Genomic DNA, 15,044 nt, shown 5'->3' with positions numbered 1-15,044 from the left:
CCAGCAGATTTATACAAAACCATTGATTTATACCAGTTTTATACATGGCATGTCCCAAGTGTTCCTAATTTTGAACAATTGAATCATTGTCCAGGTAGGATCCATAGCAAACTTCACGTGGAAATTCAAATTGTTTTGGAAATTTCTTTTGCAGTAATTAATAGCAATGATCTAATTATCTGACCTGAGTAAAAGGACAGATGGTGCTTGAAGACAAAAAGGGCATTCAACGTTAAGCACAAAAGCAAACTAGGACATACAAATTAAGAGACAAATCACGAAAAGCAGGTTGGATTAGAAAATTACATCTGCTCCTGAACGCACAGAGAGGGCGGGCACTTGTTTTGCGTAACTCTGCAGATTACGTCGGCGTGTATTCAACCGTGCGACTCTTGTTCGACCTAAACACGAGCCGGGAGTGCGCCTCTTTCCTCTATTTTGAGCCGGAGACAGAGGCACGATGTCGGGAGGCTGGTGGGACAGTGAGGCGGTGACCCACGTCCTCATGGCGCTGTTCGCGATGGGCTCCTGGGTCTCCGTGAACAGTTTGTGGGTCGAGCTGCCGGTGGTGGTCAATGTGCTGCCCGAAGGTCAGTGTGTGGTCCCGGGGACGGGGTGTCCTGAGGCGGCCTTTGGTCTACTGCTGTGACAACATCAGTCTGTCACAATATGAGTCTGGTTATGTCTTTGAGATATGTCCTTTGTCCTGTTTTCCCACTGTGCTGCTGCTAGCATCTTAGCTCCAGTTCTATGGGAAGTTGACAGTGGCTCCTGTGTAACCTCTGTACTACACATGGACAACAGCAGGACAGTGTAATGGCTGTCTCCCCTCAATGGGAAAAGCCTTAACAGGACATTTCATAGATGGAATGTTGCCAGCCTAAATTTAGAGATGGAAACATTTATGTAAACTTTTATATAATCAAAACTGAATTCACCTTCACCTAATTACAGTCTAGTCTAGTTTGTTCTATGTATTTATGTTGTTCTTCTCTGATCCCTTTAAAAATACTATTGCAAATGATATGCCTGCATGAATGTAGACTGTATACATAGGTAATGCACATAGTTACTATCAGTGGTGGAATTTATGACTGTATAATAATGCAGGTTGCATTTACTATTTGTTAAATCACTTTGTTTTGTTTTAGAGTGGAACCTGCCAGCCTACCTCTCTGTCCTCATCGCGTTTGGAAACCTGGGTCCGATCGCAGTGACCATCACCCACCACTGTGCTCCGGGCCGGCTCAACGAACGCCTCATCATCCACATTATCCAGGTGCTGGCTGTTGTCACGGCAGCATTTCTGGCAATTTTCTGGTCTCACACCGTCACTGTGGCTGGACAGGAGCGGTCCATACCATTTTTCTTGTTTACTTTTGTTTTGTCATTTGTTTGCTGTACATCAAATGTCACTTTTCTACCGTTAATGTTTAGATACCCTCCTCAGTATATACGCACCTTCTTCATTGGACAGGGTTTAAGTGCCTTGTTCCCCTGTATTGTTGCTTTAGGACAAGGCGTTGGTAAACTGGAGTGCAAATCAGTCAATGGCACAACCAAACCAGAGTATCTGAAGGAGAATTTTCCTGCACAAAACTTCTTCTGGTTCTTGTTTGTAATGCTCACTGTGTCCGCTTTGAGTTTTATGGCGTTGACCAGAAGACAGACGGCTCAGATGCACATCCCTCCAGATCCAGACAACACCAGTGCAGCAAAGAGCGGGGAGGAGACACACCCCCTCCACAATGGGACGCCCGTGTCAGAGCAGCAGGTGCAGCTAGAAGAGCAGCAGCCTCCTGCTCACTCATTTTGGACACTTCATAATGTTTACCTTCTGATTTTATTGGCCTTATCCAACGCTTTGACCAATGGAGTCCTACCGTCTGTCCAGAGCTTCACCTGCCTCCCCTACAGCACCATGACCTTTCACCTCTCCGTTGTCCTGGGCAACATCGCAAACCCCCTCGCCTGCTTCCTGGCCATGTTTTTTATTTTGAAGTAAGGTTTTATCCTATTCATAGGGTTCAGCTACTTGTGATATGTGGAATTTTAAGAAAATATAAGAAGAAGATAAAAAATATATATCATATTTTACTTTAATTTGTTAGTTGCTATAGCAACTGTCTTAATTTTTCATCACTCTGAAACCCATGAATAGATAGTTACACAATCTTACTGGTAAAAACATGTGATACCATATGCAGTTATTAAGTATAATTATCAGTGTTACTAGAGAAGGTTATGATGCCTGCTAACACAAAACTACAGAACAGTTAATTGAAATTGTATTCTTTACTCATTTTAATATCATAAACATTTAGAAACCATTTAAAAATGAACTAATTTAAGCAAATATGTTATGTGTTAGATTATCATATAAAAATGCCTGCTCAGATTAGTATTTTTTTAGTTTAGATTTTTGCCAATACATTGAATGTATCATGTATTAAACAGTGTTGCTGGTGTGTTTTTCAGGTCAGTGAGTGGTCTGAGCTTCCTGACCATCACTGGAGGAGTCTTCGCTTCATACCTCATGGCTTTAGCTGCTCTCAGCCCCTGCCCTCCGCTCCTCGGATACTCTTCTGGTATTGCGTTAGTAGTGAGTAAAAATAACTGTTATGTATTTCTCTGTTCCACTTAAATCAGTCATAACTGTAATAAAATGTTTATGGTTTTAGTCTGTTTATAATATATTGATAAGTGAAAATAAAGGTGTATATTGCTGCCCTATGGCCCAGGGTTTGGTCGAGGCACACGTATTTAACTCTAGGCCAGTGTCAGTATTGTTTGCTAGAATTCAGACTGGTTAACAATACTGAATGATCCCCTTGCTTGTCATCCCACCTTTACTTTGCTTATTGTCCTGAGAGACTATGTATAGTTTGTAACTTTAACATGTCATTTAGATTTTGGCAGATATTATGGAAATCATAATATTTGTCAGTGCTTCTATCATTGCTGTATTAATAATAAGATAACATACTTTAGTTTCGATCCCCTTTGACATGAGAATAAATGACATGCCATAAAAAATTTACTCAGAATAACATATTTTTTATGTATTTATTAGTTTGGAAAAAGGACATAATGACGTAATATTACACAAGTACATGTTAAAGAAAGACAAGTGTGTTTTCTCAATATAAAGCGTGATATGTATTGTATGTAAAGTGCTGAGTTGAGTTCTTATGAAATGTGCCCTCAGGTTTGTTGTGATCTGAGCCACTCCTTTAAATGACTTTTGAATGTTGGGGGCCTCCGTCACAAATGTTGGCCACCTGTTCCTCTGTACACAGATAATTAAACAGAACATTTTGACCTAAAGTAGTGTTTCTCACAGGGACCTCACAGTCTTCTCTGCTTATGGCTCTGGTGGGTCATGGTGCTGTGGCTCTGTATTTAATGTACATTTTTAGTGTTGGTGGAGGCAGCCCGTGTAAGCTTTTATAGATAAAAAATATTTACTCAGTTCTGTTTACCCAAGGTGAAATCAGTTTAGATTTGGCTATTTTTAACATTTTATTAGAAGTGGCAAACACATATTTATTTCCATTGTTTAAATAAGTTTAATTAATGACTTATACTTAGCCACCCTTATTGATCTAATGAGGGAAATAAAATGAACTTTAAATCAAATAGAATAGTTATTAAATAGATAAAAGATGTACATCTTTTTGAATATAAAATGCTGCCTCCTCTTGTGTCCTTTTGTAAATGGCCTTGATACATTTCTTCCTCCATTGAGCTGATAACATCACTTATCTCAACGAAAACGTTACAACTTTATGTAAACAAGCCTGGTGACATTATTGTGTGTCCCCCATAAGTTTGATTGTTTTTAATGATTTTTAGTTTTAGTTAAGATTTAATGCACATTTTTTTTAATTTAGTCAAGTTTTAGTTGATGAAAATGTCATGATAATTTAGTCAACTTAATTCATAATACTTTTGTCCACCAGAAAATTTGCCTGGCAGCTCCAGAATGATATCTCTCTATATTTTATATACAGATTAATGTCAGTCTGGTCCCCACGTCCTCTGTTACGTCTCAAGCCTGGCCAAATGTGATTGTCCAGTCAGATCTTTTTTTTTTCAGTGGCACATGTGAAACAAAGGAGCTCATTGGTCACTTATCATTTACAAATAAAATCAAATTTCTCTCACCACAGATTAACAGAGTTTAGTGCTTCGCCCATTGATTCTGCAGAAATCCGTCATGTTTCTGGACATGTTTTCTGTATCCAAGGCAGAAAATATATATTGTTTATTTTAACTATGATTCATTGTAGTGCATTGCTTCGTGGTTGGGGGGACTGGGGTTCATAATTCATTATCCCATAAAAATATCTGAACTTTTAGTTGACAAAGAGATGTACTTTTAGTCACAGTTTTAATGAACAAAAATGTATTTAATTTTAGTCATAGTTTTAGTTTAGTTATGATAACATTTTCTTTACTTTTTATAAGATACAATAAACCTTTATTTGTCCCATCATGGGGAAATGACAAAAATGTTTTAGTCAACAAAGTGAATACTGGTATCCCCCTCCATCTCCAGGTGCTGTCGTGGATTCTGTTCACGGGGATCTTCTCATACCTGAAGGTGGTCATCGGGACCTTGCTTCACGAGGCTGGACACTCCGCCCTTCTCTGGTGCGGCATCTTTATCCAGGCCGGGTCTCTCATCGGCGCTTTGGTCATGTTCCCTCTCATCAATGTCTACCATGTGTTTTCTCGCGCTCAGGAGTGTGTAAACAACTGCAGCTAGCATCAAAACAGCAACAAATACATCCTTATTCTTATGGCATTTTACTGCTCAAAGACTAAATGGAACTGTTGCCCTTTGTATCCCAGAGACCAGAATGAAGAGGTCTTGGAGAAGTTTAAATGTTTCCCAGATAACTGTGTCTTTGTGAGCAGAGAGGAGCCACAGGGAAGTGAAGGTTCTCTAAACCACGTGTGCTTTATGTTGTTGTTGATGCGGAGGAGATGGTGTGCAGTCATGTGCCAAACTCAGGGAGACAGGCTCTATATTATTGTACTGTTTACGACGTTTCTGCAGTAACAAAGCACAGTTCAACAAGTGCATTAATGAATGTACAAGCCACATGTACTTAATCAAGATGATTTCACATTTGTTTTATACTTTGGAAATGATTTTAATAATATCTTCTCCATTTGAGCTGTATAATTTTAAAGTAACAGTACTTTTATCTGAGCTCAGATATTTACTATTGTTCATTTACTTAACATGTCTGTGGAAAGTATCTTCCTACCTCTTTTTATAAATTCAAAACAATTGTTTTCCATTAATGATTTACATTGGATTTAGATTATTATGTTGTATTTAAAGGTGCACTTAAAGGTGAACTATGGAACTTCTGATGGAGGTTCAGCCACCTTCTTGTCTCCATGGAGATGTGTTTGCTTTGTCTAGTATGGCAGTAAACTTATCTCCATGACACAAGCAGGTGATGGCATCAGACCAGGTTATAGGTACAGCTCCCAGTAAGAATGTTTAATAAAAACACCTGCAGTGTTTTATTATCTGAGCAAGATCAATAACTCCAGAGACAAGCAGGTGGTGGACTCTCCACCAGAAAACCTACATATTACACCTTTAACATGTATAACTGTTTTAAGTGACATTCCCTTTAGTTTTGCCTCCTATCTTTTCCTTTGCTCATTCCACCTTTACTTGAAGGGAGCCACAAGTGTCATTTGCCACACATGGATAAAAAAAGGCCTGTTCACTGGCCTCTCCAAACATATGTCCTGTGCTCAGGTCTCTGGCTCCTGTGGCTCAGAGAATAGACTTTAAAGCAGCTCTGTGTGAACAAGTCTCTCCATGGACCAGCACCAAAGAACATCTCCCACATGTTAGAGCCACATGAACCATCTCACACTCTGAGGACTTCAGGGACCGGCCTCCTGCTGGTTCCAGAGTCAGGACTAAACATGAGGAATCAGAGTTTCAGTTTTATGGAGCTAAAACCTGGAACAGTGAGACAGGCCTCTACTTTGATAATGTTTAAATTTAGGCTCAAAACAGTTCTGTTTAGCTGCATATGACTGAAAGGTTTTTATTCTGCACTTTCCTCCTTTAATGTTAATTTTATGATTATTTCTGATCATTTGTTGTATTGTGATTTTAATGTCTTTCTTATTCTTTAGAGCCCTTTGAATTACTTTGTGTACGAATTGTGCTGTACAAATAAACTTGCCCTGCCTTTAAATGTTCAGAGGCATTTAAAACTAATCAATGTTTTTGTTTAACAGTAACACACTAAACGGTGCCATTTGAGGCTAAAAGACTGATTTGATCTGATTTGTTTTGCACTAATTTCCCTTGATAAATAATCATGTCCCTTCTGTGATTAAACTTGAAGCTGACTGTGTTTGTATCTAATCTTTTTCATGTTAATGCTGTGGATTTTACTTTGGTTTTGTCACAGTTGGTCAAACATGCAAATATTCATATATTTTATACTATATCATGCTAATTTCCATAGGTTTATACATAGCTTGACTCTTCCACCAGGAAAGTAGAAAAAAAAACCCTTGGCAAATTTACTTCTACACAAGTAATTCAAAGTACTTTGTACAACAAGAAGGCTAAATGGCTGTTACAACTCAGTTATAACCAAGGGTTAATGAAATTAAAATAACCAAGATGCTAGTAAATGAAGCACATGAATTAGATGAAGGCTAAGTTTTTACATAAATAAAAAGGGCCACTCAAATAAAGATTATAATGGCAAATCAAAAAGTACGAATGCCTGGAGGCCAAGCCAACTGGCAGTCACCAAAAATATTAATAGAGGTGACCTCTAGTGTCTCGACTGGTAATTGCACAATTTACAAGAGTCAAAGGAAACACGTGCAGTCCGGAGCTCTGCAGGCGCACGGCTCAGGCAGGTGCGCACAGGAGGAGCCAGAAGCCCATACTCCAACAAAAAAACAGGTGTCAAGAGCCAAACCAACAGAGAACCATGTCCACAAATCAGACGTCTGGACTCAGCACATGTAGGCTAAATATAGAAAGGCACGTGCAGGTGAAGACAGACGGGATAATGCAGTGATCCTTGTCCTTGATGTACTTATGGATCTTGCATATTTCATCCTGCACAGTGACTCTCGCACTCGGCTCCTTCCATATATATATCTTATCTCTATTATATAAAAAGACACATGAGCAAGGCAGCCTACAAACATGGCTCAGTTACACCATTTCTCTCAGGAGGAATGGGACAAAATTTCTTCCAACTATTGCAAACTTGTGGAAGGATATCAGAAACATTTGATCCAAGTCATACAGTTTAAAGACAATGGCACCATATACTAATGAAATGTATGTAAACCTCTGACTTTGAAGAAAGAAATGAAAAATTGCCTTAAAAATCCTTCTCTCTGGCATTTAGCAAATAGAAATAATTTTGGTAATCCTAATTGACCTAAAACAGGAAAAGTTCAGTCTGATTTCATGTCAGGCTGTGAAAAAAAAGCTCATGTGTTTGTTTGTTTAGTGTAAGTAAAATTCTGGTTGCAGCTGCATATCAGCACAGTTTATCATTAGCACTTTGTTTAATATATTATGTAACATTGGCTGTCAAAAGTGCATTGATTTAGCTTTAAAATGAAGACATCATGTGATCAAAGTCTTACTGAAAAATAAACACTTGTTAATCTTAGTTACTATAATACCATCAACCCCTTTTCACAGTGAAAACATCATGTGCAATCAAAGAAACGTGTGCTTATGTAACCCCACTGCTCTGCACTATGCCTTTAGCTGAATGTAGCCGAATTAAATAACTCGTCTGGTTTCTTGAATGGACCCTGCCTTTTTAAACCACACCTAAGGCAAACAGGGATGTGACCACCACCAAACAGCTGATCTGCTGTCCCCTGTCCCATTTGTGGATGGGGTTTTTAAAAGACAATGATCTGCTAAGTGCCCTGGCGTGGGTGTAACGGTTGGCTGTTTCAGAAGGAGGGTCTAATCCTGCACCTCTGTAGTTTAGCACCAGGACTTTGGATCAGAAACCCCAGACCTCTGCTGCAGCAACATGTGAGTATTTACACCACCACACAACAAACAGTAACAGAGAAGTGCTTTGTTTAAATCATATTTTTACACAAAACAAATACACAGATTAATTTTATTGATACTTTTTACCTATGCATTATACAATATTTTCCCAAAGTGATCTACACAATATTTCATTTGTAGTAATATAATTTATACATTTGGTCTTATTATTTTTTGTGTGACTTTGAATGTGAAGAAAGAAAAAAAATTGCATTAGAGATGGGCAAAACTATCAAAAATTTGTTGAGTCAGTTTTCTACCTTTCTGCATATATCCAATACACTTGCAGTATAATCAAATGGTCAATATATTTCTCACCTTTAATAAGCATTATGACAGAAATATTAAAGTTAACAATAGCTGGCTTATTATAAATGTATTGTTCATTAGTTTTATCATTACAGTGTTGAGACAAATCTTTTCACATTTTACTGCTGCGACTAGTGTCCTACAGTATTGTTCAAGTTGATACTTCGTTATAATTTTCTGTGAGTGTCTAACCTTTGAATGGACAAAGCCGTGGTCAGATGTTTCTGTGGTTACATAAGGCGTTCCTGAGCCACATGAGGTCTATTGTTTCAAACCACTTTTAACCCAGACTCCCCCTCAATGTTGGCGTTTGGGATTATTTTTGCAAATTTAGTTGATAGTTTACAGTAATTTAAAAAAAAAGTTTAAACATTAACAAAACTAGAAAATAAAATCCCCACTTTCTAGTTTGTTTGATCAATCATTACCCTCAAGAGAACATAACCATTTGTTGTCAAAAATCATGCAAAAAGTACAGTTTAACCAAGTGCAAATGTTATATCTTACTGATATTTCAGTATTTTATCCACATATTTTAATAACTGCTTTGTGCGTGCAAAAGCAAGACAATGAACACCAGATTTTTTTGGAAGTCAAGATCACAACCATTTATTTGTAGCACAATAGCTCTCTCAGATACATGTGTTTTTAAGCCATATCTGAAGTAACAAGGGACCATGGGTTTCATTGATTGGCTTATCTGCCTGTCATTCACCCCAGTAATGATTTTCCAGACTGTAGGAGTAGAAAGACTGTTAGTTTGGCTTGCTAGGCTCTAATTCTATCAAGCCTATATGTTCTTAAATGGGACTGTATGCTATCACCATTCCCCATTGTGTGTGTTCTCTTATCTTATATTCTAGCCATCACAATTTAACCCCTTTTCCTCCATAGATCAAACTGTACAAAAGAACTGCTTCCTATTCCATCCACTAACACATCCATTGATTAACATAATACCTGTTTACATAATGTTAAACGATCATTTTCTGTCTGTTTTTAGATATCCCTTACCTTCACAATGTCTCTCCTCACTCACATTTTGGCCGTCTTGTTCGGGATGGGTTCCTGGGTTTCCATCAACGGTCTCTGGGTGGAGCTGCCTCTGATCGTCCCGCAGATCCCTGAAGGCTGGCTCCTCCCCTCCTACCTCTCCGTCCTCATCCAAATGGCCAACGTGGGACCCCTTTTCGTCACTCTAATGCATCGCTTTAACCCTGGAAAACTCAACGAAACTGCGGTCATATACGTTATTATAGGCCTTGGCACTGTAGCTAGCTTTTTACTTGGATTTTTTTGGAAAGAAACTCTATTTGTTGGCGGTTTCCATCGCAGTGTCGCCTTATTGGTCCTTACTTTTTTCTTAGCTACCGTAGACTGCACCTCCTCTGTCACATTTCTACCATTCATGATGCAGTTAAAGCCAGAATATTTGACCACTTATTACATTGGAGAAGGCGTAAGCGGATTGCTTCCAGCTTTAGTCGCTTTAGTCCAAGGTGTAGGTGTTGTCCATTGTATAAACAGCACTAAAATTTCAAACCAAACATCCAATACATCTTCATTTGAACTCCAAGCCCAATACCAACCTGCAAACTTCTCCGTAGAGGTTTTTTTCTTTTTCTTAAGCGCGATGATGCTAGTGTGTCTGGTAGCGTTCATTCTGCTGAACTACCACCCCGCAGTAGCAAGAGAACACCCCAACGGACGCTATACGAATGGGGTTCAAGTCAAAAATAACAAGTGGGCCGAGAAGAATTTAATGATCGATTCTTATAAGACGCCCAAACGAAGAAGCCGCTTTGGGACAGGGGCATACAGTGTGGTGGAGGTGGTCTATATATTTGTGATTCTGGCGTGGGTGAACGGTTTGTCCAATGTAGTCCTACCTTCAGTGCAGTCCTACTCCTGTCTGCCGTATGGGAACAATGCCTACCACCTGAGTGCGACCATGGCTGCAGTGTCCAACCCTCTGGCCTGTTTCATCGCTATGTTCCTGCCCATAAGGTAAAACTATAAGGGAGGCTCCACTATACAAAAAAGTTACAATTTAATTATAATTCAAGTAATTAGGGACCTGTATCCAACTTTTATTTCTGTTTGTTCATAAAATACAGCTGTTTGTGTCTGAATGGTGGTGTTTGGATGTGCTGGATGAGAACCATGAGGAAACAATAACCAGGGACACATAGTTTTATCCAATTGGAGATGTTAGTATGAGAACCATGTGGAAACTACTGCCTTTGACACGTGGTTTAAAATCATGTACTGGCCTTTTAACAAACTTATGGAATTGTAAAAGTGGATACATGGAAACAGTAGAATGAACTGAATTGAATGTGTGCACACAGCAAAATCAAACTCACACAAAAATAATGAAATACACCTTTTTTATATTTTATATTTGGATTCTATAATGATGAAATTTCAAATATAAACTGTTCACGCATTTTAAAATATTTATGTTGACTCAACACAAATTTGTTTCTATTTGAACTTATAACAAATAAAATATGTTTAAAAAATAAAAAAAATAATTCAGTCCACTCCCCAAATTCAGAACCACCCCTGGACTCTATCACAATCTGCAAAATGTTCCAAGTCTCCACTAAATGGGGACAAACGTTTCACATTTTAATTTTAATAATTATTTAATTAATTGGAAGTCAACAAGTTCACATCAACCCCTCTGCATTATTGAATCAAATAACGTGGTGTAAGTAATTGATAAATAATTGTCTGTAAAAATCTCATGTTTCTCACAGGTCCCTGGTGGTGATGGGGGCTCTGACTGCTGTTGGCAGTGGGGTTGGGGCCTACATCATGTGGATGGCTGCACTCAGTCCCTGTCCGCTCCTGGTGCATGGACCCTGGGGAGGAGTTATAATGGTGAGTGTATGAAGAAATCATCTGTAGCAAACTGTACAAAGTTAACTCTACAGCTGCTATTTATATCGGTATTGTGGGTATAATGCATAACACAGGGTTTCTCAAACTCTGGTATGAGTTCCCCTAGTGGTGCCTTGGGCTTTTACTGTGCATACACTGACCTTAGCATTCCCTGTTTAGAACTTAAAATACATATATGTACATTTGTTGCAAATAAATGTACATTTATTGCAAATACAGTAATAATACAATAATAATATAAATAAATAATAACTGCAGGGGGTGCTAGGCCAACATCTGCATGAAGTACAACTCACCTTCAGTCTCAGGTACTTTGTTTGTAATTACATACACATTATAAGTTGTATTAAAACTTGAAAAATGTCATATAAGCCCTGAATAATGAAGGAATAAATACAGGATAAGTTCATTATAAAGCAGTTACATAGTCATAGTCATAGTACTATTTTCATTGCAATATAACAAAGGTTAAAGTTAAGCTCTGCATTTGACCCATTCTCCAGTCCCGCTGATGCAACGTGTTAGAAGCAGAGCAGCACCCCGGGGACCCATCTCCAGATCTTGAGGCTTGGTTAGGGCTATCTTAATTGGACTTAATGTGCATGCTTTGGGTTGATGGAGGAAACCAACCCAGATGACATCTTATTATGAATGTGTTCAAGTCACTCATCCTCCATCCTGCCTTTGCTTTGGATAAATGATCATAATCTTATAAATTGATACTTTTATGTCCAGGTCCTGTCATGGGTGGTGTTGTTGCTCACTATGTCCTACGTGAAAGTGATGGTGGGTGTGATCCTGCGTGATGAAGGCCACAGCGCCCTCGTGTGGTGTGGTGCAGTGGTGCAGTTGGGTTCTTTGCTCGGAGCGGTCACCATGTTTCCTTTGGTCAGCATCTTCAGCTTCTTCTCATCAGGAGATCCATGCAACACCAAGTGCCCCTGAACCAATGCCACTTTAACAAAATCAGACTCAAGCCTTGTTCCTACTGAAAAAGAAAACTGGTACAATACAGGAGACAAGAGACATTCTGTTTGCTGCCAGACTATAGAAGATTTAACTCTTTTTATCTGTAAAATTGTATATAGAACCAGATTATTATTTTGTGCATTAAGATAAACCAGTGATCTAAGAACTCTATTGCCAGTTAAGCAAATTCGCGGAGGTTAGAAAGATGGATTACCATGTCAAAGTGCCTCTTTGCACAGATATTACCAGTCAATGTGTTAAGTTACTTTCTACTTCTTCTTTATCTTGTTGCTGTTGTTCAGATGATCGTTTGTGTTCTATACCAGACAAAACATTGGTCAAAGTCCTGCCCAAGGTAAGATTATCAGAAGCCTGTGAAGTATGCCACTGTAAATAATCCATACAGGCCACTGTAAGGCCAGATCCTTCTGGTTTTGACTAGTAAATGAAGCGTAACGTCATGAGTTACAGATGTGCTTGTATTTAAGTACGTGATGTAGAATATGACAAAAACAGGAGCACAATGTTATTACCAACAATATCACATTCACCAAAAGGATCAAAATAAAACACAATATTTATAAAGAAACTTATATGAAACAGTTTAATGGAATTCATTATTGAAACAAATGAATTTACATAAGCAAGGCATACACTCACTTTAAAGATGATGGTTCTTTACTGCATTTGTGTCACTGGGCAAGACACTTCATCTAGGTGTGTTGACTGATTCACACACAGTGATTCACACGTCTCTATAGTGCACCCATTGCCCATTTTAAACATGTCCGGAAGCATTAACCAGAGCTGTTTCTTACTTAGTGGGGTCCAGGGCAAAATGTGGTTTGGGGGGGCCTGTTTGTCCAGTTTCAATCTGTAAAACTTCAAAGGAAAATAAAGACATAACATGCATACACTTTAAATATAATATACAGACAGTGGTAAACTTAAATCATAATGATGAATAAATAGTTTATTAAGAATATTTCAGGCTGAGTAACTACTTAATAAAGGGATTTGGATTAGAACATTATTCATGAAGTAGTGACTCAGCCTGAATCATTTCTATTTGTTTATATGAATTAAGTCTTAGTTCAGCCTTTATTAAGATTATTAGACAGGTAGTTATTATAAAGTGTTACCAACTGCTCTGGTATTAACACGCATATGAACTACTAAACAAAAATCACATTTCAGCACATTTGTACAGGTTTAACTGCAGGGCAAACACTTTTACATATAATAAGACCAGACAGGACTAGCTTGGTTTCTTGGAGCGTCTCTTGCAGCTAAACTCTCCTTTGGTGTACAAATAAAAGAGCGGATGCACGAGACTCGCAACCGTCAAGAAAAATATACAGATTGGGATCAGTTTACAATTATACCACACCTCATTTATGAACTGACAGTTATCCAGGACTATAACGGGGACGTAGCAGGTAATAGCAGTGGCAGAGGTGACACAGATGGTGATAAATGCTCGCCTTTTGGCTGGGTGAAGTGAATCTTTACCAACAGGTGATTGTCTGAGAGCTCTGGCCACTTGGTAACTTGTATACACCATTGTGCAACTCCAAACTGTCATCAAAAGAGGAGGCACCATATTTATTAAGATGTCCAATTCCTCAGGTGTTTCAGTGAATGCATAGAATGCAGCGAAAGGGAGCGAGACTAACCAGACTAAAGCAGCACAAAGCTCTCTACACTTGTACTTTTTCAGCAATGGGAAGTAAGTAGGATGGATTACAGCAATGAACCTCTCTAAGCAGATCAAACACAACTGCATGGGTCCACCAACTTGAACATAGATGAACATAAATTTGTAGAGCACGTTTAGGAACACAGAAAAGCTGAAAATGACATACAGATGGAAATAAAAGAGGCAGTACAGGAGGTTGTAGAACAGAGCCAGATTTGAGTTTAGGATGTCCCACTGTTTGGAGGTTAGGGTGATCCAGAGGAGGCGGGCCGACATGGGCTGTCCCAGTAGAAGAGACAGAACATCCAGGGTAGCGAGGACAGCCTTGTACCCTGGCTTTTTCTCGCACTGCTCCTCAGTGATGGACATGTTTGTCAAGTTTGAGGCAATCGTGTCCTCCCTCATCTTTAAAAACACAAAAAAGACCAAATAACAACATGTATTGTTGTAACATGTACATATAAACTTAAATTAAAATAAAATAAACCTATACTTTTGTCATTGCATTCTTTTTCCCCATGACATCTTTTGCCTGTTCAATAGATAGATGGTAAATAGTCACATTTTTATGTAGCACTTTTTCATCTTCAAGACACTCAAAGCACCATGAACTCTGCTCTCTACCAACAAATCCTGAAGCAGAATGTCCAGCCATCAGTTTATGACCTCAAGCTGAAGTGCACTTGGGTTCTACAGCAGGACGATGATCCAAAGCACACCAGCAAGTCCACTTCTGAATGACTTAAAAAATCAAATAGAGATGCTGTGGCATGACCTTAAAAAGACGGTTCATGTTCATAAACCCTCCAATGTGGCTGATTTAAAACAATTCTGCAAAGAAGAGTGGGCTAAAAGTCCTCCATGCTTGACTGCAGTTGTTTTTGCTAAGGGGCGGTTCAACCAGTTATTAGGTTTAGGGGTGATTACTTTTTCACATGGGCCATGTACGTTCAGATGGCTCTTTCCCTTAAGAAATACAATTGACACTTAAAACTGCATTTTGTGTTTACTTGAGAGTTATCTTTGTCTAATATTAAAGTTTGCTTGATCTGAAATGGCTAA

At 38.6% G+C, this 15,044-nt stretch overlaps 2 protein-coding genes across 3 annotated transcripts; both read left to right on the top strand.

The window, feature by feature from the left end:
• Nucleotides 1-358: 358 nt before the first annotated feature.
• Nucleotides 359-6,401, top strand: slc52a2 (solute carrier family 52 member 2). 2 transcript variants are annotated; one of them, XR_008648891.1, is made up of 5 exons: nt 359-590; nt 1,152-2,001; nt 2,479-2,602; nt 4,562-5,519; nt 5,575-6,401. XR_008648891.1 is itself a non-coding variant. In XM_033975615.2 (4 exons), the coding sequence occupies exons 1-4, from the start codon at nt 461-463 to the stop codon at nt 4,769-4,771; spliced, it is 1,314 nt and encodes a 437-aa protein (XP_033831506.1). In that variant the 5' UTR covers nt 359-460; the 3' UTR covers nt 4,772-6,401. The 2 variants fall into 2 exon arrangements, 1 of the variants encoding a protein (XP_033831506.1); XM_033975615.2 differs by having other exon boundaries at nt 4,562-6,401.
• Nucleotides 6,402-7,979: 1,578 nt separating this feature from the next.
• Nucleotides 7,980-12,262, top strand: si:ch73-196l6.5 (riboflavin transporter 2). Its single transcript, XM_033975381.2, has 4 exons — nt 7,980-8,074; nt 9,408-10,411; nt 11,170-11,293; nt 12,050-12,262. Exons 2-4 carry the CDS (start codon nt 9,426-9,428, stop codon nt 12,257-12,259), a joined length of 1,320 nt encoding a protein of 439 aa, XP_033831272.1. The 5' UTR covers nt 7,980-8,074; nt 9,408-9,425; the 3' UTR covers nt 12,260-12,262.
• The last annotated feature ends 2,782 nt before the right edge of the window (nt 12,263-15,044 follow it).

The sequence above is a fragment of the Periophthalmus magnuspinnatus genome, chromosome 11, assembly GCF_009829125.3.
Source record: "Periophthalmus magnuspinnatus isolate fPerMag1 chromosome 11, fPerMag1.2.pri, whole genome shotgun sequence".
NCBI lineage: Eukaryota > Metazoa > Chordata > Actinopteri > Gobiiformes > Gobiidae > Periophthalmus > Periophthalmus magnuspinnatus.
The sequence above is the reverse complement of the archived record's forward strand: the minus strand, read 5'-3'. Positions and strand labels throughout refer to the sequence as shown.